Raw genomic sequence first — 27993 nt, 5'->3', positions numbered from 1 at the left:
GCAGCACAGCTTCACTTTCATCAGCCAACATGGTGACAAAATGTCCAGTTCAAAAATCACAAAAATAAATATCTCTGCAGAGGGAGAGAGGAGAGGTCCAGCCTTTCTCAATACCAACAAAGCAAAGAACAGACTTTAGTTCTTAGGGGAACGTTCTTGACAGTTTGAGACTATATGCAATCTAACAACTGCATATAGACGTATGGCATGTAAAAGAGTGACAGTATTGCAAAGTAAATTTAGTTTATTAAGTGTACATAGCATTTTGCATGAATTTCTTAATATATATATATTTTTTTTTTTTCTAGTCATGTCGTAGCCTACTAACCTACGGCCCGGTTAGGAATGTCCCGCGGCCCGGTACCGGTCCGCGGCACGGTGGTTTGGGACCGCTGCTCTAGAGGGCAGTGACTGTCCGGACTCGACAATCGCAAATATGGCATCCGTAGAGGAGATAATTTTGCTTTATGTCACCCGATATCGGCAAAAAATAAGTGCAAAAAGTGTAGGCCTAGGTGGCGGTGGCATATGTGACACCCCTCACCAACCTGCAGATTCTCTCCTAATAATGTTCCGCCATTTTTAATTGACCAGTTACAACTCATTGCCCAAGCAGGTGAACAATAAAATGAAAAGGTCAGGTATATAGTATAATATAAGTATAAAACGTTAAATACACTATATATAAGATATCAGATATTATACTACTCTCTATTTCCACGAATGGTCTGACTTCTGATTCTATACTGCCGCCTCGATTTCCGTTGGTATTGCTCCGTTTCTCCCGGAGCACACCGGATTCGAAAGCTCAGAGGCGACGGACCCACTGACGGACGAAACGAATCTCATGAAGCATAACATGTTTATTTATTTAACAACGCATTGACATGTTGTCTGTTCAAATCTAACTTGATCCAAGGTATAACAGAAACATGGATATTTTACACTATTTACAATACTCTGCCTATATTATGACAGTTTACACTGATAATGTTTCATGGCAGTTATATGTTTTAATAGATCAAATTTAAATTTGAATGATTCAAAACAATATCCATTATTTCATAGACACACATAAAAACCATTCTTTGCTGATCTAGATACATTCCAATACTCGAAATTGAACAAATACTAAACCAATAATTCAAAAAAATATATATATTACCTCCCGCTTATTTCCCCTAAAAATTCCTCCCATAATAGACGAGACGGATTAGTTGAACTTCATGTTCTGTGCTTGGTCTCCCTCCACAAAATCACATGATGGATTCAGCTTCACTGGATGCCCTCACAAAGTTTGACTTCCTGACTGACTACTTGCTGGACGACAAGAATCCCCTCCCTCTTTATATCAGATCACTGATTATTCCTTTATTTAACATATTTACTTGAACGTTTTTTAAATCAACAGAATGCAGGATTGGATGACAGAATGCAGGATTTCCATCAGACCTTTCTATTTTTGTTTGTAAAATATCATTCTGTACAGTAAAGACATATCGATATACTTAAAAGAAATGGAATCGGTGTGTTCACATCAGTAAAATGGCAGATTGGCGATCGATTCCAAACACTGTATTGAGCTTTGATCGTAGTACGACAGTAGTATTCATGTTCAACAACAGTTCATCAACACAGCCTCTGCCATGACGAGAAGGTTGATTTAGTTTCCTTGCGACAGTGACGTTAACTCGGAGCGTTCTGAGTCTCCACCTCAGTCTTCTCCTCGCTTCTTATTCATGGCCTTCATCAGTTCAGACATGAAGTTGCCTTCCTCACCATCTCCTCCTCCTCCTCCTCCTCCTCTTCCGGCCAGCACAGGAGTAGTCCTCCTGGGGGGAGGGGGGGCGGTCTTCCTCCCCGAGGAGCCGGAGGGAGGAGGAGGTGGGGGAGGGGGAGGAGGAGGTGGCGCCCCGCCTCCTCCTCCAGAAGAAATGCTGATTGGTGGGGGTGGGGGTGGGAGGAACTCAGGGTCTGGAGGCGGGGGGGGCAGACTCTGGTTTCTGCTGCCGCCCCGGAAGCTAGCCCTGGGGGGAGGGGCGACCACGGGCGGGCGGACGGGGGGCGAGGCCGGGCCCGAGGTCATCGGCGGCGGGGGGGGCAAGAAGTCGGGCGGGGCCTCGGTGGCGTCGTCGGGGAATGGGGGAGGGGGAGGCGGGGGAGGCAGGCTGTCCATGGGAGGCGGAGGGGGGAGCGGGGAGGGCAGGGGGCCCGGAGGCTGCTTGGCCCGACACGCGGGCTTTGGGGGGAGTCGGGCCTGGGGGGGAAGACGTGGGGGGAGCGAGCTGGTCTGCATGGGGGGAGGAGGGGGGAGGGAGCTGTGTGTCAGTGGGGGAGGAGGGGGGAGGGAGCTGTGTGTCAGTGGGGGAGGAGGGGGGAATGAGCCGGTTATGAGTGGGGGAGGAGGGGGGAGGGAGCTGTGTGTCAGTGGGGGAGGAGGGGGGAGGGAGCTGGTCTGAAGAGGGGGAGGAGGTGGGAAGGAACCAGAAGATGGTGGTGGTGGTGGAGGAGGAGGCGGGGGTGGAGGTGGAGCATCCATCCCCATGTCCTAGTAGAAGAGAGTGGTTTAATTTGACACCCTGTGTCACAAGAGGGGGCAATGTTGCTTCACTCTCTTTTAGCCCATAGCTACTCTTTAAAGCACAATACTGGCCTTGGTGATCAAACCATCATAACTAAAATATCAGTGACCAATTCTGCTGAAGAGCGTTTGGCTCTATCAATGGCATTCTATAAATTGGTGAAGGACGTCTAAGTGAAGCCAGGAGACAAGGCTACGGTGGTTTGATCACCTAGAAAAGTATTGTCCTTTAAAGAGCAGCAAAACAGAGTTTGCTAGTTGTTAGCCCTGTCTGTTCTTACCTGAGACACAGGACCTGGTTGTGGTTTGGTAGCATGTCCGTTAGCCTGGCTAGCATGTTTATCTTGAAACAGTAAAGAGAGAGTCAGACAGAAAAGAGAAGGAGAATTGAGATGAAGATGGAAAGAGAGATGGGGGGGGGGAAGTAAGTTAGTAAAATAAACAGGATGTAAAAAGCTCAATAACTTAGACAGAGATGGACATGGGCTACCGCTGAGGGAGGGTGAGGGCGCGGGAGAGGGGGAGGAGCTGGTGGAGGAGGTGATGCGGTTGGCCCAAGCGGAGCCCGTAGACGTCTTCTTCACCGCGGTCTTGTAGTTGTCATAGAAAGCGGCGCCGTACTAGAAGGCCAGGAGACGGGGACAATATTTGATTAAAAGTGAATCAAAAGGGATGAAAGGTCTCATAATGGTCCAAGCTATATGGATTCTGCATAGACGAGCTAAGCACTAATTATCAGTGTAGTGAGATGTGCATGCGTTCACTGAGACATTGGTGTTGATTGGGTATAAATTATATTCCCATTAGAGAACCACAGGGTTAGATATTGTTTTTGTAGTGAATGATTTGAAGGAACCGTCCACCTTTATACTCTATGAACGGATTCACTTTCTGACAATCAAATTTCTGATCATGGCGACCCATGTGCAAACGGTTTGCAATAATGAAGTCAATTCAACCAAGATTCTTCAAAAGCAAAGATCTATGCATTGTGGAGGAAAAATAAGGTCCAGTATGAGATGTCTGCTTTGCTTCATTACCTGCTCCATTTGTGGTTCTTGTGTGCTTTGATGGGCACAGGCTAGCTGTAGCTTCTTAGCATCCAGTGCCTGAAGGGCAGATCTAGCTAAATAACTTATCAGCGTTCTGTGGCTGAGCTTACCTTAGCTATCCGGATCCCGGTCACCCACAAATTCAGGGTCCAGGGGTCGTCACAGCACAGGTACTTGATGTACTGAGAGTCCTTCTGGATTTGAGGATGCTACAAACACAAACAAACAGTATTATTTCATATTGAGATTTATCTAAGATGACCTACATGGACATTACAAATTGTTTATTTTCTAACAACTCAATTTCACTTTTACTTTACTTCACCCCACTCATCTTATTTTTTTGTCTGTCTCTTCTCTGGAAGGTGGGGGCTCCCTCTTCCTGTGTTAATTAACAAGGTTTCTTCCTTGGAAATGAATTTCCTTGTCCTTAGGCCTTAGGGGCTTATCATATATTTAAGGCTTGTAAAGCCTTTGAGACTGTACCTGGGATAATGGGATATCCGGTACAAATAAAATGCACCTGACTTCACAATGAGAATGTTTAGATGCATGATGGCATTGATGAGCAGGTTGGTGTCAGGTATCACCTACCCTCTCCTACCACCAGGCGGCAGGAGAGATCTAAAGTCTTACAGTTTAAAAGGTTGGGAAAGGGCCCCTGAATCAGTTCAAGATGTGTGTTTTATGCTGCATCTGTAGTTGACTTGATGTGGTGCAATTCAGACATTCTTCTTTGCAGAACGAGAAACCAGTAAGTTAAATAGTTAATGTAGTAATTAAAGGGATTTAGCTTTTGTAGTTATTTGTCCTTCATCCCTGCTCTTTTCAAACCCAGTCCACATAATGCTTAGTAGGGGATTTTAACAAATCTATGCATTTTGGGGAAGCCTGGCGAAACACTCTTGTCTTCGTATACGAAGGAAGGCTTTATTCATATATTACCTTATCGAACACAATGTTACAAAGTGCTTGTATAATGGAGTGGTAGCTACAACTTGTCACTGATTGTCTTTTAGCATTCGATTGAATCCAAAGCGGCCTCCAGTGTATTCAGACACAGGTCTTTAAGGTGCAGGTCTGGGTTTGGCATCCTGATCAAGGATGCCTACATGAAGGCTATTGAACCCAACGTTTCCACTGGGAGTCTAACCCACTATACAGTCACTGTATTGTATTGGAGACACTGCTTAGACTTTCAGGGGCCAGGAACCAGATCACTGGGACCCTGGGCCCTTTTCAACTGTCAGCAAGCCATCCTCTACCTCTCTCTGTCTCTCTTTCTGACTCTCAGCGTCTTTCTCTCTCCCAATCTTTACCTCGATGTGGGCTAGCTCTCTCTCTCTCTCTCTCTCTCTCTCTCTCTCTCTCTCTCTCTCTCTCTCTCTCTCTCTCTCTCTCTCTCTCTGCCTTTGATTTTCTCTTAGCACCTCATCAAATCGCATTTGCTGAGCTTTCAGCAGTCGACACAAAAAAACGGTGAGCGATCAGAGATATAAATAAAAACAAGGACTAAACTTTTCTCACTTCCTCAAATATCTTTCTCGTTAGACAGCAGCTGTGTCCCCAGCCGCAGACACAGAACTAAAATGATGCGACATTGTCTCACATACTAAACCATGTATACAATTTATAAACGAAAATAAACGACATTGTTGCTAAGGAAAATGTTATGGTAAATGTGGCATGCGTCACGGCCATGAGGAAGCTACTGTTGTGTTTAACTGTCTCTGAGATTCACTCTGTGTGGACAGTGTCATGTGACTCTTCAGATGTTAGCCTACAGTTCTAAGATTAGGATACTTTCAGATATATATGACAATTGTCAATGTTTAATTATTAGAAAACGACACTTTTCAATCATTACCACAGAGGTAATTGTCAGGCGCTGGACCTGGCTGGCTCCGTGTAGACTACAGACATTGGGGATTGAACCCAGTACCTTTTCGGCTTGGAATTGAACACCTGAGCTACTGCACTATCCTGTCCAGCCAGATAAGGTATTGGAGACATCGTTTAATCTCTCCGGGGAAGCCCTCAGGGGAAAGGGCACCCTGGACCGGGCTGGGGACGCTGAGGGTTGGATCCCAGGTACCTCTTCTGGGAATGGAACACACAAGCCTCTACACTCTCTCTCCTACACATCCAGGAATACTCTCCTCACCTTGAGAACAAAGCAGTAGTCTGTGGGGGCCTTGTATTTGCTCTTCAGGTCCTTAGCGTAGTACACGTTGACGTTGTCAAACTGCACAAAACACACCAGGTCACGGGAGGTCTGGCAGTGGGGGGGGGGGGGGGGGGGGAGAGAGTCACGTTACACACACATCTTAAGACGTTTGCGACATTGGGTCAGACTCCATGAGTATCGACCACCCCTTTAAAGTTACAACACGCCTTTGAAAGATCCAGCCGGCCTCCACTTTACAGCCAGTCCTTGACCGGCAGTCATCCGATCTGACGTCTGAAGAGACAGAGTGTGTGGTGGCGGTGGTACCTGAACCTGGTGTGTTGTACCTTTATGAATGGCTGGTTTCAGAGTAAAAGCGTGAGGGGAGATTTTAGATAGGGAGTTAAGTGAACCGACTGTATACAGCCAACTGGCAGCTATGAGACAGCACAGCTCATGTTCAACAGGGTTGGGGAAACAGTGGAGGAGTTTATTAAAGAGAAACTACAAACCAGGGCCTTCGTGGTCGCATGACAAAATAAAAGCCCCCTGGTCCTTTCTTTTAGGTATGACCTTTTTCTGATTCATTACGCTTCGCTTCAATCGGTCGAGTTGTGGTTTTTAATCTCGGTTGTACGGCTTGAACCTTTTTTTGTTGCTACTCAAATTATGATTGTATTCTTTGGTTTTTCTCAGCCTAGCTTGCAGTTTCTTCTAAATTACTTGTTAGTAAATGTCTGAATGTATGTCTGAACTTGACAAAAAAAATATCTCAAAGGGGGATTGTATAATAATTATAGTAATAGTAATATAATAATTAATGCTATGAATTTATCATAAGTATTTATTGTGTATGTATTAAGTTTTAAGTAATTCAACGTTTCAAACACGTCCAAACATTACGAACAATGCCATTTTAAAATGTAATAGTGCAACGGCATATGACGATGTTGGCGAGAGTTCGCGAGGGCAAAAGTTTGATACAATGATGGACTAGGTCATTTTCATTGTATGGTCTTGGGTCAGAATTGACCTCTGGTGACCTCTGACCTTGCTCTTTCCCTTGGGGGCGTAGTAAATCCCGGACGCTCTGAGGAGGAAGAGTTTCTGTTTCCAGGACTTCTTGCCATCCTCACGCAGGTACAGTGCCCCCTCCAGGTCGGGCACCTTTATGGACGTCCCACAGAAGTTCTCCTGGGGCAGGAGAGACGGAGAGGTCAGATGTCACACGTTATGTGTGTGTGTGTGTGTGTTTTTGTTTGAGAATGACTGTTGTGTGTGTTGTTGAGTATATTTGTGTGTTAGAGAGAGGATGTGTGTGTGTCAGTGTGTTAATTACCTCTATCAGCAACTCTTTGTCTTTGTCTCTCATGTCCTTCAGTGTCTGCTTGTCCTTCTTCCACAGATAGTAGTTCTGGAGTAAAAACACAGAGGAGTTAAAAAGGTGAAAAAATGTAAATGGTGATTTCCATTCACGCTTTGAGACTCTCTCTTTGTGCCTGCCAAGAATACAGCGGTTATAGAGCGGACTGCTCTATTAACAAACTAGACGCCGTCCCTCAGCGGAGGCCATCTTCTTTGATATATAACAGTGATGATACAAGGTTATACATCGCACAGCCCGGGACATCCAATAATACAGACATGAGCTATGCAACAGTCAGATGTGGCTGGGGGTTTAAATAAATGTGTTATAGATGTGTTGACATCACATGAACATCGCGCCTTGAACTTTAAAACGAAACGCGCTAGTGCTTTTTTCAGACTATTGAACACGCAATTTTAAGTTAAATCCCCTTAACCCTGCGTGAGACTTATTGTTATCTGTATTATCCCCTCCAATTTAGATTTTGGAATTGCAGAACAATATGTCAGTATCCCGTATTGTGAAGTTCAACATTTATATATGTACAAAGAGCCTGGCCTTTGTGTGAAGCGGTGCAGTGAGACATTTAAAAAATTTTCATTGAATGATGAAGCCACTTGCAGTACGCTCACCTGAGGGTTTTTGAAGACTTCGTATTTGTCCTCCCTCTCATCAAAGTGGAGCTTATTCTCGCTGTCCCTGGTCCAACCAGACAGAGGCTCCACCAGGTTTTCATGGTCCTCAAATCCACGTTCTGACAAGTGGAAAAAATATATAATAATGAATCGGAAAACAGATCTTTTTCATCTACTTCCTTATTACAGAGATAAACCGGCTGCCAAAATAACTTTGGAACCCTGCGGAAGGTTCCGAGACCTTTGGCAATGGAAAAGTAAAAAATTCTTGAAAAATCAACATTGTATTGATTCAAAGTAACATAATTTTAGAAGTTGGGCTTTATTATCTCGCCAAGTCCACAGAGCACAACCTCGAACAAAAGTCAAGGATTCTATTTATTATCAACGGCAAGATCACATTTCTGCTGCGATGTTGGCAGGGATTCCACAACTTCCCCTCACCAGCATCTGCACTTATTCAAATCACAAACACTTCTACTTTCATATTTTGTTTATTCCTTGCATGTGTAAACCAAATTTGGCCAATAAAACTGATGCCTATGTACTCATCCTTGACAACCTAACTATATTGACCATAAAGAGTTGTAAACTCAATGTCATACAACATAAAAAAAACCAACTATAAATAGTATCAAATGCAACATAGAGAAGACTATTATGCTAGGTGGCTCTTGAACGCAGCCGCCTATTTAAGCCTTTGGCCACGTGGTTCACCAGTATAGTTTACAGACCGCGCCATACACCTGGTATCAACAAAAGTGTTCCCAGGGATCCATATAATGGCGCGACTATAAATGTTGTTAAAACGCTGGTGTGACGTCGCCCCTGCCGCGAGTTATTAGCCCTGTGAGCCTTTTGAACTACAAGGACCATATGGTGCAGGCTCTGGGGATGTTTCACACATGGACGCCGTATATGCCTCTCTCTCTCTCTCTCTCTCTCTCTCTCTCTCTCTCTCTCTCGCTTAAGCTCTCTCTAGCTCTCTCTCTCTCTCTAGCTCTCTCTCTCTCTCTCTAGCTCTCTCTCTCTCTCTCTCTCTCTCTCTCTCTCTCTCTCTCTCTCTCTCTCTCTCAACGTGGCAACAGCTAAGTACTGGAACCCAGCCCTGGTTTGTCGTGTTTGTGGCGATGTCAGGCAAGGCAAGGCTATAGTTAAGAGGCAAAGCGTCTATCAAACACAATGGCCAGTTGATAGACAATCCAAAGAGTCACATATACATTTGAAAGTATATACCGTATACTTTCAAATTTATGATGAAAGTATACGGTAAAAGGTAAATATACCACTGAAGACATGCATTGGCATATTTACATATATTTTAACGAAAAGCAAACGGTTAGCATGAGTTCAAGTTTGGAACAGATAGTCTGTTTAATTCTACATTTTAAAATTAGTAAGAAGAAACTGGGCCAGCTGGTGAGTTGGTCAGTCGAGTTGTACTTCTGCTTCCCACAGGCGTTGTGTCTGAGATAGCGGAGAGTTAGGTGGTTGTTCCAGTGTGACTACAACAGGGAATTAGTCCCTAAGACCACGAGCCAGAAGCTCTCTTCAGGGTGTCATTTGGTTTAAAAATAGCACAGAGCAAATGATGGCAACAACCATTTCCTCTGCCATTTACGCGTTGGCTCCATAAATGCCTTAATACATTGAATCCCTTTGAAATATTCACCGGACAGCCGGCAGGATCCCATAGACAGACAATGAAAGCCACCTGCCCGCTGCGTGTGTGTGTTTGGGAAAGACAGAGTGAGAAAATGAGCGATGGAGAAAGGGAGCGATGGAGCAGGAAAATGTGCGAGAGAGAGAGAGAGAGAGAGAGAGAGAGAGAGAGAGAGAGAGAGAGAGAGAGAGAGAGAGAGAGAGAGAGAGAGAGAGAGAGAGAGAGAGAGAGAGAGAGAGAGAGAGAGAGAGAGAGAGAGAGAGGGGTTCGATCAATGGTTCATTGTGAGCGTGCTGTAGCAGGCCTGTCATCAGGCCGATAAAAACATAGTCCATCATCTTGTGTGTGTGTGTGTGTGTGTGTGTGTGTGTGTGTGTGTGTGTGTGTGTGTGTGTGTGTGTGTGTGTGTGTGTGTGTGTGTGTGTGTGTGTGTGTGTGTGTGTGTGTGTGTGTGTGTGTGTGTGTGTGCGCGCGCGCGTGTGTGCATGTGTGCATGGAGGGGAATCAGAGAAAGAGTATGCATGAGTGTGTTGACAAATTCCAGATACAAAAAACGTATATCCATAACACATCACCCCAAAATCACGCCAATTGTGTATTGGATGTACTGATTGTTTATGTATATGCAAGAATGTTTAAACATTCCAACTACTAGATATCCCTGAATTAATCAAGTTCAATACAGCAAGAGTTGGTGCTTTGACCACACACTAAATCATAGAAAATCCTTTTTCGATCATCTTGTAGCGATATGTCCCAGTAACTCACCCAGGTTCAGGTCCGGGTTGGTCTCGTACAGGCTCCAGTCAACGTTGCAGTCACAGTGTGTCTTTTCGAACAGGTTGTCCAGAACATCGCGCACGTTCTGCCTCTCATCCACCATCAGAGTTTTAGAACTCCCATCCTTTATCAGCACTTTCACCACCAACTGCCAAGACAAAGTTTATTTCCGTTTAAGCTTAGCCTAGCTTGGATTTTATGTTAGCATAGTTTTATTCAGATGTTTTATTGGTTTATCGTTTTTGCACTTCACGATTGTCGTTTTCCAATGATTTATGATTTATAATTTCCTAGGATAAACAAATAGTTCTTACTATCAATACAATCCTTACTGTTCGCTACCTAGCTACGAAGAAAGCCACAAATGCCACACATTTTGGTCCATTTCATCCAACTTCAAATTTCTATCCTAGTCAAACTTCTGTCCTCATTTAATCTATTTTGTCCAAGCTATGGCTGAGGTCATTTTCCGCCATGAATAACGTCTTCCACATTGGCTTACGTGCACTTCCCGTCGTCTGGAAACATATCCACTGTTAATCCACGAGATCAGTTCCACTCTCACATCATGTGATAAAAATGTCTTTTTTTGAGATGGGTATCGCAGTCAGGGATTTTGATGTTTCAAATAATATGTTAGCATGTCTTGACTTTTTTCTGTGAGACAGTGGGCATCTGGTTTAAAGCTTTCTCCATATCAATCATCTAGTCATATACCTTCAGCTCCTCATAGGGGGGGATTAGGTATTCGAGATGTGTGGATTTCGGTTGTAAATATGTCTGCAACCCCACATTACTATCTCACATTTCAAGGCTCACAGCTCTGTTGAAGTCGAAACCCTTTCTCCTTTGCAAAAAATATAAAGCCTTTTTAACACATTTGGCCGTGAGAGTGCTCGTACCCTCATACCAGTTTCCTGTTAAAACCCCCTTCTGCCTCCGTTTGCTTCACAGATCTAATCAAATTTTTAACATATCGATGATCCGTGACAGTTTGAGGTGTCTTAAGCCTTGAACTATGATAAGTTAGGTGTTAAAAACTAACTTCTAGAGCTGGTATGAACTTACACTTTAATTGATTATTTACCACATGTGTAGCTTGATGCACTTGCTTTGAAGACGAGCAGCTCTTCGTATTTCCTCCCCTGGGATCACCTTATAAGGCTTTGCAAACGCAATCCGCCATAAAAGCAGACATCTTTTATTTGAATTATTGTCCGTTGAGACGGGAACAAGACAGAGGCTGCTCTGCCATGTTCTTCTCCTCAGGCAGATGTTCTCAGATCTTTCCAGAGGGTATGATGGGTTGGGTTCATAGCCTTCGTGTGTAGACCGTTTTGACTCGACTTACCTTTTTCACTTTGGCCTCCTTTAATTTCTCCAGGGCCATCCTGATTTTGTCTGCTTTGATCTGAGCCTCTATCTCCTCCTGAAGGAAAACAATCATAGGCATGTCATTACATGTAATTATTCATCAAGAGCCATCAGTTGGTCAGTTATCCCAACTTGTGATACACAAACCATTCCATTAATAGTTATACACACATCCCTTCCTAATTGGAAGTTAAAATCTGATGCTTATCATATCCAGCCCAGTGTCAAGGAAATTCGATAACCAGCTTGTCGGGGACTGTTACGGTTGGTATCCTTGGAGCACTTTTTCTATCGGAGGTGTCCATAGGAGTTGGGGAATCGAACCATCGGTTTTGCAACGGCCCACTGAGTTCTCGCCCGGAGCAGCTGGTGTTTTTGTCTCGCACGGTGGGGTCACGAGGGCTGCTAAAGCAATAAGCTCTCTAGCGGGTCGATTCCCCGACGCGTCCACGCGTCATCGCACCGCCGGCTCGCCATTGACTCTCTTTCTGCTTCCTCTCCCGAAGTGCCTCACGTTTGATCCCCACCAGACTTGGTTTTTCTTCTGCTCCTTCGATGAGACCGAGGCAGACAACCCGTCTTCATCCTGCTCCAAAATTCTAAAGGAGCTTGCGGGTTCTTAGAAGAGCAGTATTGCTCTGTAATAAAACTTTGGCAAGAAATTGAGCATTTGAACTGTTTTGGTTTGTGTTTGTATGTTGGTTGGTATTTATTTGGTAGAAACCACTTTAAAGTTGACATTGGATCCTAAGGTGTGGCCCGTCTCTGTTGACTGGCTAATGGTTAATGAAACCGTGACAAACTGAACGGGCAACCTTTGACATGTATTTGAGTCATGTTACCATGGCTACCGCAGCGAATTCCACCGCTGCTGTCGCTTGTTATTTACTTCTTATTGATAACTTGCCTCATTAGAATATGGTACTCAATTAATCACCCCTTTAGGTGTCAAAAATGAAAACACTGTCAGCGAACACTGTTTTATAACTACTTCTGTATAACTACTTCTTGTGATACTACTTGTGATACTGCCAGTTTTTTTTACTATGGCAGGATGACCCTTGCCTTGTCATAAGTAGATCACTGTACAAAACAAGCTGCTACAGTGTCTTACTGTAGCCAAAACCTAAACTACAACGTGACACAATTGACATCTTAAACATATTCTAAATCAGCATCAACATCACCTCCGTCCCGTTACCCACTCACCATGGAGGGCTTGGCATGCTGCGGCGGGGGCAGTGGGGACAGGTGAGAAGGGGAAGGGGTGCCGACATCGCCTTGCAAAGAGACGGGGGAGGGGAGGATGCTGGCGTCGTAGGAGCTCAGGCCCTGGGGCGCAGGTGGGAGGGTAGCCGGTGGCGGCTGGCTAGCAGAGGACGACGGGGGAACCTTCAGGTTCTCTATGTCGACGGCTAGCTTCAGCTCGGTGGCATTTAGGTCGGCCATTAAGTCGGCCATGAGCACGTCCAAGTCATCGTCCTCCAGTTCATGGAGAGACTCTGGCGGAATGAAGCAAAAAGGTTTATTGTTTAGAACATTCAAATTGAAGGGCCTAAATGTTACCACTAGGAATTTTGTTTACGAGCTATTTTGATCCATTTCAAGATCGACCCTATGGTCACAACGCAAGTGGGAGTTTTGATGGATAGATCAACCTTTGTAGGCTGAGGTCACTAATGGGTAGAATCTGAAACTGTTTCTAATGGCTAATCAACATTAAACCTGGTAGGTAAAAAAGGGGACCCTTTTAACAAAGAATAACTGTTTCAGTTTGAGTATTTATCAGCATCTTAATCTTAAACATTGCTAACTCACTGATGGAGCCAGTATTGATGCCTAGGTCTCACCATAGACGACTCCGCCCAGTTGGTACCTAACATACGTAAGCAATGCCTGGTAAATGAGCGAAAGACATCGGAATCTTAACCCAGAGCCCCAACAGTAGCTGAGTTTATACTCAAATGAAAAGAACCCCTTCAGCCTTTATACGTCAGGCCCGTTTTCTCTGTGATTCTAATTACTGTAATCTTTTCAGTCATTTGTGAAACGTAGCCCTGCCTTTGTAGCTGCTGCTAAGATGCGATCAACATAGCCTTGTAGTTACCCTTGCCATAGCATTTTCGAATATGTTTGGCTAAAAACCCAACATAGATATGTATGTGATTAAAAAATATTAACAATATCAAGTCTCCTGATAAGAATAGACAGTGGGTCACCATTCAGGTCTGTGAAGCCTGGGGAGAGATTCACTTCTTCGGGCGGACTGGTGATGGCATTTGGGGGTTCATTCTCCACCCCGAGACTCTGAAAAAGAGATAGAGAGAAACAATGATTCCTCAGAATACCACTTCTCTGTAAGAAAAGAAAGAATCAAAACATTTGCAGAGACCAACCCCCGGGGGTTTTCCAGGTGGTACGGTCCACATCATAATCTTGTATAAAAGACTGGTACCCATTTATTACGTATGGAGTGTTGTGATGTTTACATGGCATCTGGCTTTCAGTATGCTACACGAGTGGACTGTGTTCAATAAATATGTCTGCTCGGCAACATGGAAACGATTTAACACGACTGGCTAGTGGGAGAACAACTTCAAAGAGGACGTTATTTTCTCAGGAGTCGGGGTAAAGTGTCAGGCTTCGACTAGGGAGTCTTTCCGGTGAATATATATTTGCCATTTGAGCAGTTTTCTTAAAAGAGAGGGGAATTTATGGTTGGAGAATGACCACGTAGAGGATTCCCCCTAATGTTGCGGTCATGCCAGCCATGTCAGAGCGTGTCTCTGATGAATGGGCGGCTTTATAGTGGTTGTCGTCAATCCTAACCACTAGAAATACCATTTTCGAAGAAGGGGAAGGGGGAGATGTTATAGAAAACATGTTTTTTCCCGGTCTTTAGTCATGGACGTTTGTTTGAGATGTTAATTGAATTGATGTGGAAACAGCTAAATGTATGGTTCTGGGACCCCTGACAGGCTCTCTTGATATGCAAATTAGGTCCCATTAGATATCTGACTAAAAGTCTGTAGATTATAAACCCCAGAAATACCTTTTCTGCTGGGTTACTAACTGACTCCCTAGTAGTGGCGAACAAGCATCGTAGATGTCTAAGAAGGAGTTGCAAAGAATACTGAAGAAGAAATTGTGGAAGTGAGTATTTGTGGCGGAGAAAAACTTAAACTCTCACCCAAATCAAATGCTGTCTTGGCAGTTTGTGTATCGGAGATATCTGACCAACAAATTTGGCGAAAACCGCTATGATGCACAAATGGGACCAATGAAATTGCTCACATTTTAGCCACCCAATCACGTGTGGCTTTTAAATATCAACAAATGGCCCAAAAATGGCCTTTAAATTAGAGGTGGAGTTTGAATCTATTGCTCTCTGGTTAGAAACATACACACGACAACAGCCAAAAATACAACATTCGAGGGTCAAAGACACAGCTGTCCATAAAAAATAAATGAAAATTGTTTAACTATTTTTATAAGGTGTCTGTGAACTTTGTTGTAAAATACATCAATTGATTTCACATGGCCCGAGCTTGCTTTCAGAATGAAACACATTTTCCTGACATTTAAAAAATATTTCCTGCCTTTGATTTAGGTCATTTGTCAGTGCTTCAGTGGCCCACTGACTCATCGGTACAGTGTCACACCAATTTATTAACTATTGCTATTTGCTATACTTTAATTACACAGGGCACCTGTCGCCCTCCTACCAGCCCTGGAGTTAGCTTTCGCTTAAATCTCCTTCTCAAGGTTTCTTTCACATCATAGTGGGCTTTGGCCTTGTTTTTTGTCTTGTCTTATGAAGGACTAATGTTCAGAAAGCAGGGGTCTATCAATTCCTTTCGATCGCTATTGTGTTAAGGTGTTGTTTAAATAAAGTTAGCGAGACTTGACTCACCTGAGTGAGGAGGTCCATCTCCCCCAGCAGGTCGCTGAACATGGCGTCAATGTCATCCATCTGAGAACAGAAACCAGAAACCAACACACTTAGAGAGACACATACAACAACACCAACACACACACTTAGTAGAGACACATACAACAACACCAACACACACACTTAGTAGAGACACGTACAACAACACTAACACACACATTTAGTAGAGAAATATATACAACACCAACACACACACTTAGTAGAGACACATACAACAACACCAACACACACACTTAGTAGAGACATATACAACAACACCAACACACACATTTAGTAGAGACATATATACAACACCAACACACACACTTAGTAGAGACATATACAACAACACCACACACACTTAGGATAGACACATACAACAACAACAACAACAACACACACTTATATAGACACATACAACAACAACACACACACTTAGTATAAACACATACAACAAAAACACACACACTTAGTATACACACATACAACAACACACACTTATACAGACACATACAACAACAACACACACGCACGCACACACACACACACACACACACACACACACACACACACACACACACTTAGTATAGACACATACAACAACACCACACACACTTGGTATGGATACAATCAACAACAACACAGACACTTAGTATAGATACATACACCAACACACACACGCACTGAGTATGGACACATGCAACAACAACACACACACACACACACACACACACACACACACACACTTAGTATATACAGATACAACCACTGCATGCATACTAAGCATAGATACATACAACCACTGCACACACACTAGCATTAATACATACAACCACAACCACATAGTTAGCATAGACACATAAAACCACCACCACATCCACTTGTGTAGCATGGGCTTATGTAGCATGTGTAGTATGAGAATAATCATGTATATTGAATAAGCTAAGCAATAAGATTCAATGCATTAATATTCTGGTAAATGACAGTGTACTTTAATAGGCCTATACTAGAAAATATAAAAGACAATAGGCTTTCTCGTTCAATATGTTTGGGTAACACTTTGCATTCAGGTTTAAATAATAAACCATGAATTAACGTTAATTAGTACAGAAATAAATATCAATTGGTTATGGTTAGTCATTAGTTTACTGTTAATGAACTTTTAGGTTTATTGTTAGTTAATGCTTAATCCTGCTTTAACTTGTTTCAATTAATGGTGAAGTGTTACCAATGTGTTTTTTTTTATCAAAACACAAGCTGGACCACGAGGCACAACAGATAACAGCAGGCAATTATGTTCTTTCGGCAGTTAGCGATTATCTGAGGATCAGATGTTTGCAGAAGTAAAGGCTAGCCCGCGGCTACGTGCTGTTGCTCCACCTCTACGGGTTGAGGGAGGGAGCAGTGCATGGTATGCTGTACTAGAGGCGTCTTCCTGGCGTGTTCCGTCTCGCAGTTCCTCTAAGGCCCAGACATATCCAAGCATCACGACTACACAACATTGTTCAATGCATTCAGTGGGTATGCCTAAACTCCCTGCACAGACACACGACCAGCAAGGGAGGTTTACTGTGATTGGCTATTCGTGTTTCCCCCCTAGAAGTACATCCAGTTCAAGCTAGCAATACAGTGATTGATTAGCTTAAACTAATTCATATTCAGCAGCAACCAGGCTTTATCGAAGAACTTTGTGGCCACCAATATGATGAGAAACAAGTCAGAACTCGTATGAAGACTTGGCTGAGACAGTTTCCACGGTATTCAATAGCAAGTCACACAGAGAATGTCTGACAAATGACAAAATATAACAATCCATTCAGAAACCTAACCATATCTGATATTGATTTACCATAAATTACCATAAATATTTTAAATCTATTCAGGACAATCATGTTATGAATAGATTAAAAAGAAAAATCGACCGATATCCGAGACCAGAAACATAAGCCATGTCTACACCTCTGTCAACTTTGTTTGACTTTGGGTCTTCTTCCTTGTGTTTATTAACCATCTCTGCATTCTGCTGTGCTCATCTGTTATTGTAAGACTGGGACATCATGCAGCAAAAAGCCACTGTGGGGAAATATTAGGAAAACAACACTTTTCCTGGGATTTTGGGTGTTGTTTGGGTCTCTCTCTGGTGCTCCCACACGCATACAAACGAGGAAAAAAGTCTGTACATGATTTTTTGAGTGAGCTACGCATTTCTGAAAGTATCCCGCCTACAGTTACCAAACGAGCGAGTCAGTTCCGGCGCCCCCTCCTCCGAACGAAGGGGGCACACTTGAATATTACCTCCCACTTCCCCACTCCCCACCAATCAGAACATAGTTACGATTTTGTGGACCAGCGGACGAGCAGCTCCGGCGGGGAGAACTCTGCGGCAGCCCGGCAGCTCAGCTCCGGGAGTACAATCTCTTTCTCTGCCGGATTGCCGCCGAGCTCCCCCAACTATGAGTGTTTACTTGTTGTGGAAGTACCAGAGAGACGTCAGACGCAGTCTTTATGGTTCATAATATCATCCGAGGCGCACATAGCTTTTGGCCGTGAAATTAGATATAATATTATATAAGTACCCATATATAATGATATTATTATATTATATTATATAGATATAGAGCTCCAGGAGCAACAATTCCTTCTCCATGCTGTGGTTCAGTCTGACACCTCATTGGTCAATAGGCAGCAGGTCATTTGCATTAAAGCTACAGACACCAGGAGCAGCGCATTCTGAAGGGACTGAAACAGAGGGGAATAGGCAAGATTCTTTTTTTTCTAAAAGCTATTTCCAGCAAACAGCTTCAAAATTATGTTTTCTGGAAGTCAAAAACGATGTTTACTTGTTGGGAAAACACCATAACATGTCTCCTTTAATAACCCCGACTGTGGATGGAAGGAGAGTTCATCCACACTTTGTTAAAATCTATAAATGTCTCTGATTGGTTGTGGTCTTGATCACCAATCACGTCTAATTAACTTTTTATGAATGTGATTCTGACCGATTCTGTTCCAGGGATAGTTTTATACTGTTACGGTGTATGGTAGAACACCATTTAACATCTAGCAACAGAGCCTGTGGTGATGTGTTGGATGTATGTTTTGGGTCATGTTTGTTTGCGTTATGACCGTGTGTTTGTGAGTGACGTGTATGTGGGTGTGTTTGTTTGAATAACATCTGACGGAACAGCTCCCACTGAGTGGCATTCTGAGTGAGCAGGAGTTTACGAGTCAGGACACCATTGGAGCAGCACAAGCTATTAACGGCTCTGTCACAAAACGCTTGCGAAATTGTTGGACTAGTTTTCAGTTCGCTTCTTTGGTGAAAGACCTTCCATACTGGCTGACCTAGCTCCGTTTCACCTAAATAGTTTACATCATTACAGCTAAAGCAACGAAAACAGCTAAAATCAAAGTGCTGATCAGAGGCCAACTAGGGTTAGTTGCTATACCAGTGATTGGCTCTGATTGGCTAAGAATATTGCCATTGGTGATTGAAGTAGCCTGTGTTCACCAGAGACGGAACAGTTCCCTTACTTTGATGTGACCACCCGCAGACCACAATTGTTGTGCTTTATTTTGTAATATGTTATGCTGCTGTTGTGGCTAAGGAATTTCATTTTCCGTTAAAGGCGATCAAATGAAAACTCTCATAGATCTAATACACCAAATATGGGGATGACAAACATCCAATCCTCAGACAACACTATCATTTGATGCCGGACACCACCAACTCAGCGGGGTGACTCAAAGCCATGATTGAAAGATTCTCAGAGCAGTCCAGGGGTAATTACCCGGACCTCAACATCGTCAAGACCGAGGTTTTAATTGCCATCCGGCACGAACAGCCCGCCCTCCGACCACTGGAAGTTAATGACCAGAACACTGGGCAGGTGGAGGCACATCAACATCTGGGGACCACCGTTGACCACAGACAATAGTGGACAACACTGATGATGAGACCATTATCAGTCCTGCCTGGAGGGTTCCATGAGCTCCATCCACCTCCTGCTAAATACGGTCATCATTAAAACCCTTATAGAACTTGCTTGTGTTTTCTCGATTGTAGCTGTCAAAGTGCTACCAGAATATTCAAATAATGTTTGAATATCCAACGACCAAACAAACTATGGTAAGTCGGTCATCCCCTATTTGGCCATTCTCATGATGGCAAACATTACCTCAACTGAAGCGTTTATGGGGAGTTCTTTCTGATGTCTAGCGCCCTTACATACATATAATTATTATCCTCATCACTAGGATTTTCAGAGTAAATGTAAGAAAGCCTTGTTACATTATTTATTTAAAAATATCTGAATATTTTAATATACGGGCTCAGCCCTACGTCTTAGATCAGACTTGGATTATTCAGACTGCTTTGATCCTGCTCTTATTTATTGTCTTGTACTGTCATACAATGTCGCTCTTAACATGTGAACGAAGTTCCAAATTTAGTTGTACGATTCTTTGAATTTGGTTGAAACCCCTCCCCTAACCACAAATGCTGTTGCTCTGCAAAAGGAGGAAGTGGTCACAGGAAGCTTCCTGTCCTGTGTCGAAATCAAGAAGAGGAAATTATGAAATGTGCAACCTTCAGAGCAAACACCCTTTTTCTTCTATCTGGCTTGCCAAAAGAAGAACAGACGTAACTTATCAAAGTGATTAGTCATATTGTAATGGAACATTGCTTAAATTAAATCTCTCTCTCTCTCTCTCTCTCTCGCTCTCTCTCTCTCTCGCTCTCTCTTGCTCTCTCTCTCTCTCGCTCTCTCTTGCTCTCTCTATTTGGTAAACAGAAAGACATACATGAAAAGCAATCTCTTCATTGGAACAAGAAGCCACAGGTTCCCAAACACCATGGTGTATGTTTGGATTTTACAGAAGGCACCCACTATGCTTAATGTTAATAAGGACAGTAAAGTTGTTTTGGACATTGGGGATAAAATCCAGACCCTTTCATCCAGGAGTTGAACACCCTATCCTACCCCATGGAATTACATATTTTTGTTGGACACTTTAAAAGAGGATGACGAAGATGAACACCAGTGGGCTACTACCCTTCCTCTGGGGTTCTCGTGTGGTGTGCAGGCGCACCACCATGACTAACAATGTATCAAAGAGCAGCCATAACTCCTGTGCTGCCCCCTGATCGTCTCTCTCTCTGATCATTGGATATGCTTGCCACGAGAAGCGACCAAATAAATGATGTTAGGATGGCCTGTGTAAAGGTGAGGCGCACAGGAAGATCAGGAGGATCAACTTAGTGTCCTGCAGAAAAGGCAGAACAAATCTGGATCAAACAGTATGTTATTGATTAGTCTCAAAGGAAAAAATGGGAAACAAAAAGTTGTTTATTGTTTCCAAAATTAAAAATGTAATGGTTGAACCAAAATAATTCCTTGATTCATTACCACTGAAAAACGACTCCATCAGTGTGACCAATAATAGATTGTTTTAATCATGATAGTGTTATCGTGACTTTAAAATCTATCACAGTTTGTTTGGCTAAACCCCTTAAAACCTCTGTAATATGGCACCACAGCCACAGAAATCAACTTGGAGAGATGGCAAGACGAAAATGGTAAATAGATCACACAGCACAAATGTATTTAAAAGAGGAAGTATATATTTAAATAGTTATTTTAATGCTGTGATGCATGTTATTCTCAGGCAAAAAAAAGAAAAGGAGAACCAGTAAAAATAGTGGAAGAAATGTCCAGCTCTGTTTTTTAAAACACTCTCAATCAGAAACCAGTGAGTATCATGTAGAACTCTTTCATACCCGGATGTTATCTTCTTCAGTGCATTCCAGTGCATATAGAATCAACAATGCATCCATTTTGGATCTCTAAGCTTATGAGTTTATATTTCATAAATATCAAGACTTGACTGAGGCGGAACAGGATGCATTGGTTGGAATTGGCGCGTCCCACTGTGGCCCCACCACACAACCAGATGGGCTAACGGTAAAGGAAGCAACTGACACGACATACTCTTTCTCTGCAGTTAACCACCTCCCCTGCCGTCCCTCCACCCAACCTTTACTACAAGCTGCGGATGTACCAGCCCCTCATTTCAGGGAATTGAGGACTTTTCAAACTATACTGGTTGACATAATGAAACTGTGGTGTGTTTCCTGGTCATCTAAGAGAGACCGCAACAATTCCATTGAACTCATTCCTTAGGTTAAAACTTAAACTCTGTGGCTTTCTGCACGGTTGAAAGGGGACCAACAAAAGCCACAAAAAAATGAATGATTATTGCAACTCTGCAATGCTTGCCAAGAAAGCTGAAACTAGCTAACTCTCCATGTCACTGAACATTCAAAAAGTCAAATCTTTTGGCAGATTGCTTAGTATTAGAAGAAGGCTACACCAAAACACATGTGCACCTCGCTCTTGAACATTTCCAGCCCGGAAAATCTATGGCAAATGTGTTAAAAGACCATTTTCTATTAATTTTAAGGAGGTATATTTCGTAATATGTACCATCCTTTTTTTCCTCAACTTCTCCACACTGGCTCGAGCGAAGCGCTCACACAGCCATGCCATTAGCCAATGCAGTGTTAGAGCCAGCGTGTTAGGCGCATGGCAGAATTCCCGCACACAGTGGTTTTAACGCACGCACTATAGGTTACTTAACCAAAGCATTTTTCGAATTCTGTTTCTGACATGGCACAAAATGTATTTGAAAAGTTGTAACTTCTCAGAAGGTGTATCCATGAGTTGCAGCCTAGTTACTGTCAGTGCCGCTGACTGAACAACAAGTGTGATGCATGAGTTTCATTACTACACGGTTAGGGAGAGGAATGAACCTACTTCGCAAACCATCAACACACACTCACACGCACACACGCACACACACACACACACACACACACACTCACATGCACACACACACACACACACACACACACACACACACACACACACACACACACACACTGGAAACACCATTCAATGACATCAGAATACATCCATTTACATTTTGTAAGCTGTCAAAGAGAGGTGGCAACTTATCCTTTCACTTAAATTTCAAAACAGAATTCAAAACTGAATATGAATAGAAAAGATGATAAGATAAAGATAGGTCGAAAGAAGATTGAACACAGAAGAGTGTATTCAAAATACTGCAACAGAACCCAATGTATTTAATTGGCAGCTCAAACCATACACAGTGTGAATACTACGACTTATTCAATATTCTATTGTATAGCAACAGCATTTATCTGTTCACAATTCAGCAGCCCTGCCTTGACAGTTAGACATACTTCGCGTTTTGTATCCGATCCTATACAAACCTGACTGTTAGTTTGTTTTTGTTAGTTTGTGAGTTAGTTCTTGAGTTTGTCAGTTTCTTACCTTTAACAAATGTGGTGTCCTCTGCTTGTCAAAATAAAAGCTTCATGGACATCAAATTAGATTTGAAGGTCCTCCACATGCGACCAACTGTGTGTGTTTGTGTGTGTAAGTGTGTGTGTCTCTGTGTGTGTGTGTGTGTGTGTGTGTGTGTATGTGTGTTCATTTGTTGCAGGCGTCTGATGCGGAAGTTCAAGTCCCAACACGCTCTGGGCGCATTCCACGCAGCGTTAGGGCGCCCACACTTTCACAACCCTCCAGTCAGAACACAGCAGGCCAACCCTGTAGCTAGCTCTTATCTACCTGTCTTATCTGCTGCTCCCACTAGTCTCTCTAGTCTCCAACTGAACACAGGGAGGATGAGAGACATTGGAAACCGAGAGAGAGAGAGAGAGAGAGAGAGAGAGAGAGAGAGAGAGAGAGAGAGAGAGAGAGAGAGAGAGAGAGAGAGAGAGAGAGAGAGAGAGAGAGAGAGAGAGAGAGAGAGAGAGAGAGAGAGAGAGAGAGAGAGGATATTCACATTTGGCAATGAAAATGTTCATTTTAAAGCTCTTTTGAATTCATTTGAGAGTGAGAGCGACATTGAACCGAGAGAGAAAAAGCGATAATTTTCTTAAATAGAGAGAGATAGGGATCCCCCATAAATGCACCCAGTTGACAACACGTGTGTTATGGGGTGTATTTGAGGACTGCTTGGAGTTGAACGGGGCCGCTGTTTGAAAACGATAGAGCAAGGGAAGTGCTGAGTTGGCATGTGGTGTCTCCAGGCGTTTGTTAATCATTCACCACCTTGCAGGGGGCGGGGCAAGGTGTGGATAAGGGAGGGTGTTACTGTGTACTGGTCGCACTGGGGTTTGTAATCAGTGATTGCCCAAACAATGCCTCATCTTTTGCAGAACTACATGTTTTGTGCATGTGTGTGTGTTGGTGTTTATACATGTGTGTCTGAGTATGAGTTTGTGTTTGTGTCTGTGTGTGTGTGCGTGTGCCTTAGTTTTTGTGTGTGCGCTTTTATGCATGTGTATTACTGTGAATTAATTTATATCGATGCGTGTGTGTTTCATGTCATTTAGCTTGGATGCAGGTGATTGTGTGTGTGTGTGTGTGTGTGTGTGTGTATGTGTGTGTGTGTGTGTGTTGAAGCAGATACACATCAAGACACCAGTGCAGTATATGGTCAGCTATCTTCATGCAGAGCATCAGTAACCGCTAGCTGTGAGCGCTAGGCCGATATTAGCATGGTCTTATCTGCAAACGCAGCACTATGCATTAGCATTTCTCCTTGGCTCATCCTGGTGGGTCCCTTCAAACAACTTTGGCACCGACCCACAAGCCAGCCTATGTAATTTACGTCAACAACATGGCCGACACCACAGCCCATAGAAGGTTTTCTCCTCTCTGTGTCTCCCTGTTCTGCTCAGATTAATCTAGATTCTGGGTCCCAAACCATGGGTCGGGACCCTGAACTGGCTATTGGGCCGCAGTCCGAAACAGATATTTCTTATGATTGATTTATCCCTGTGCTTCATGTTTGTTGATAAGTGTGGCAAATACTGATATACTGATTGACTGCAGTCACATCAGTCACAATCACTTGAAAACTGCCAAGCAATTAATTTTGACATTGATGTTAATTTTCCTATTCCAGATTTGCATTAACAATTTATTATTTACGGAGCTCCGTCTAGGCGGTGCCCCGAGGGCTGAGGACCCACTACTGGCCCCGTTGAAGCACTTCTTGGCCCTCGGCCAAAACAGTTTCAGAAAAGCTGATATAGATTAGTCTAAGTCTGTGTTCCTCAAATGGGGGTACGTGTCCCCCTAGGGTTTCTTTGATAATTGCAGTGGGTACATAGACATAGGATAAAAAAAGGGATTCTTCTATTTATTTGTCCATGCGCTGACCCCCGACTGGAGAAAACTGCATTCAGCCAGCGGTTTCATGTCAGTAGTGAGGGGCATGGCCTACTGCCGGCTTGCGAGCCCTCTGAGACAGTAGTTGATAAACGCCTGCACAAGCAAACAGCACTTGACAACATTGTTAAATGTGGAGCAAGAACATTTGTCCATTCCCGTCATGACTCATTTTCCCTTGGAACCATTACCCGTGCATGAATGGCCTTCTGGGTACATCACTATTATTGTTTTGGTTCAGTGGTCACGTGACAGGAATAAATTACTTTATTCAGAACCAACGTCTTCTTTGGCACATAGTCTGCACTGCTGTTTCTGTATCCAATGAAAAGTGTGGTCATTGTGTCTGGACCTGTTATGTTCACCTCAGGATTTTCTTTCACCATTACTTCAGTAACAAATGAAGAATAGCAACAAACAATATACTAAAGCCTCTAGCATCATAACCCAAGCAAATAGTCTAGCACTTTAGCCTCTATATACAGTATGCCTCTTGCTAAGCACTGGCCTAGAGCAGCATAACCCAAGCCTATAGTCTAGCACTTTATCCTCTAGCTTGATAAAAGCCTCAACTGAATATTTGTAGTCAGGTCCTTCGTGCCAATGTATATTTTCCATCTATTAATAGCCCTGTGTTGCTAACACTGTCTGGTTCCCCCCACCCCCCAACCCCAACCCTCAAGCCCCCAACACACCAGGACCTGCCCGTCTGGGGGCCGGACGGACCACCCTGTTCACGGCTGGAGGCTGTCATCACAGGGTCCAGTGCTGGGCCCCCATCAGACCCCCGTCAGGCCCCCATCGGGCCCTTGGGAGGAAACCCAAGAGCCTTGAGCGGGTCCAGGAGCCTTTCATGGGGGATGATGTATTAAATAAACAGAGGCCCCGCTTGGCTTCCTTTCCCAGGGAGGGTGACGGGATGGGGGAGCCACGTCCCACTGTTACCCTGGAAACTCACCAGCCACTGCTAAACGCTAACACATGCTAACACATTTAGCGTCCCCAAACAGAATGCACTGTGGTGTAGACATTACTGTTAATCGTACATCGTCGAGCTGACTCAATTTGCTCTACAGCCACTAGTTATCAACAGTCAGTCAAGCTGGAGATGGTTTGGTTTGAATGTCTGTCCATGACATCATCTTAAGGTGTATAAATGTGTACGTGTGTGCTTGTGTGTGTGTGTGTGTAGATGTGCGTTTGTGTGTGGTCTCTACATGTGTGTGTAGTGTGTATGTGTTTGATGTGTAGATGTCAGGGCATGTACAAGAACATACCAGTGGACCAGATGTGGAGGTGTGAAGATCTGGAACCACAGGGGTCCCTGGCAAAGCCCTAGTCTGTCTGGGGTCCGTCCCTCTAGTCGCTCTCTTGTCTCTCTCTAGTCTGATGTGGGGTCTGTCCCTCTGGTCTCACTTTAGTTACTCTCTAGTCTGTCTGGGGTCTGTCTCTTTTCTACTCTCTCTAGTCTCTCCTTAGTCTCTCTCTCTAGTCTCTCTCTAGTTTGTCTGGGGTCTTTCCCTCTAGTCTCTCTCTAGTCTGTCTGGGGTCTGTCTCCTTTCTAGTCTCTCTCTAGTCTATTCGGGGTCTGTCTTCTTTCTAGTCTCTCTCTAGACTGTCTGGAGTATGTCTCCTTTCTACTCTCTCTAGTCTCTCTTTCGTCTCTCTCTAGTCTTTCTGGGGTCTGTCTTCTTTCTAGTCACTAGTCTCTCTCTAGTCTGTCTGGGGTCTGTCTCCTTTCTAGTCTCTCTCTAGTCTGTCTGGGGTCTGTCACCTTTCTACTCTCTCCAGTCTCTCTCAAGTTCTCTCTAGTCTGTCTGGGGTCTGTTCCTCTAGTCTAGTCTCTCTCTCTGGTCAGTCTGGGATCTGTCCATCTAGTCTCTCTATTCTGTCTGGGGTCTGTCTCCTTTCTTGTCTCTCTCTCTCGTCTGTCTGGGGTCTGTCCCTCTAATCTATTTCTAGTCTCTCTCTAGTCTGTCTGGGGTCTGTCCCTCTAGTCTCTCTCCAGTCTGTTTGGGGTCTGTCTCCTTTCTTGTCTCTCTCTAGTCTGTCTGGGGTCTGTCCCTCTAGTCTAGGTTCTCTCTCTAGTCTGTCTGGGGTCTGTCCCTCTAGTCTAGGTTCTCTCTCTTCTCTCTCTAGTCTGTCTGGGGTCTGTCCCTCTAGTCTCTTTCAAGTCTCTCTCTAGTCTGTCTGGGGTCATTCCTTCTAGTCTAGTGTATCTCTGGTCTCTCTCTAGTCTCTCTAGTCTTTCTCTATTCTGTAGTCTCTCTCTAGTTTCTCTCTCATCTCTTTGGGTTCTCTATCCCTCTAGTCTCCAGAGTCCTTCGGTTGCGTCTTTCTGGGGTCTCTAATTATCCCTCTAGTGTCTCTAGTCTCCAGAGTCCATCGGTCTCGTCTCTCTGGGGTCTCTTTCTCTAGCCTCCTACGGATCCATTAGTTTGTACTGTGTTGTTGTTGCTGTAAATCACGGTTGCTCTGCTCTTTTAACCCCACCTTCAACACCAAAGAGGTTATGGAGGAGGTGATAATGAGGAAACCAGGAGTAGCAGAAGCAACTACTCTGCAGCTGTCTTTTCCTTAGGGGTACTTGTAAACAGACTCCTAAGGGGCCACTCACACTAGGGCTGTTTGCCTGTTCTGTTCTGCAGGAAGATTCAGCACGATTCCCCCCCTCCCCACTCCCCCCGCTGGCCCGTGGTCACACTGCTCCCAAAGGCCGTGGCCTGGGCACGATTGCTCCTTCATACATACGTCATCACGTCATAATACGATAAATACGTCATCACCAAGTGTCCTCGCCACCATAACAACAATGGAGGACAACAACGTGAATGCTGTCGTCGGCCCAAATTTCAAGTAAACACTTGACTTCACAATCGCACCAACGTAAACCCACTCATGAACCACTTGCCGCCATTGTTTAAAATGATTGTTTTGGGGAAGAAGGGCATGGACCAATAAAGAAAGAAGGGTCGCGCAAGGACTACGTCATCCAGCTCACGTTGCGTAGACGCGCGTGTCATCTCATTAGCATCTGTACTTTGGCCACGGCACACCTCTCCCAAGTGTGCCGTGGCCAAGGGGCTGTTCCGTGCTGGAATACGGATGGCGTGGTCACACTAGCCAAACGTTGTAGACTTTAGTATGCAAATGAGCTCGGGCACGGTGCCGCGGC

General features: G+C 44.0%; 1 protein-coding gene across 1 annotated transcript; it reads right to left on the bottom strand.

The window, feature by feature from the left end:
- Positions 1 to 845: 845 nt before the first annotated feature.
- apbb1ip (amyloid beta (A4) precursor protein-binding, family B, member 1 interacting protein) lies at positions 846 to 23234 on the bottom strand. The gene is made up of 14 exons (XM_060044680.1): positions 22908 to 23234; positions 15532 to 15591; positions 13838 to 13925; positions 12828 to 13120; positions 11596 to 11673; positions 10233 to 10392; positions 7799 to 7920; positions 7140 to 7214; positions 6851 to 6994; positions 5798 to 5908; positions 3744 to 3842; positions 3072 to 3201; positions 2863 to 2924; positions 846 to 2548 (listed from the first exon to the last, which is right to left on the bottom strand). The coding sequence occupies exons 2-14, from the start codon at positions 15589 to 15591 to the stop codon at positions 1715 to 1717; spliced, it is 2256 nt and encodes a 751-aa protein (XP_059900663.1). The 5' UTR covers positions 22908 to 23234; the 3' UTR covers positions 846 to 1714.
- Positions 23235 to 27993: the final 4759 nt, after the last annotated feature.

The sequence above is a fragment of the Gadus macrocephalus genome, chromosome 23 (genome assembly GCF_031168955.1).
Source record: "Gadus macrocephalus chromosome 23, ASM3116895v1".
NCBI lineage: Eukaryota > Metazoa > Chordata > Actinopteri > Gadiformes > Gadidae > Gadus > Gadus macrocephalus.
Note: the sequence above shows the minus strand (reverse complement) of the source record. Positions and strands in the feature narration are given on the sequence as shown.

Excerpts from the sequence above, each read along its gene's own strand:
- apbb1ip (XM_060044680.1), bottom strand. The coding sequence starts at position 15,591 with ATGGATGACATTGACGCCATGTTCAGCGACCTGCTGGGGGAGATGGAC. Across the intron at positions 13,926-15,531 it reads AGATGGACCTCCTCACTCAG|AGTCTCGGGGTGGAGAATGA; the intron begins GTGAGTCAAGTC and ends TCTCTTTTTCAG. Across the intron at positions 3,843-5,797 it reads ACTACTGCTTTGTTCTCAAG|CATCCTCAAATCCAGAAGGA; the intron begins GTGAGGAGAGTA and ends TTGTGTTTGTAG.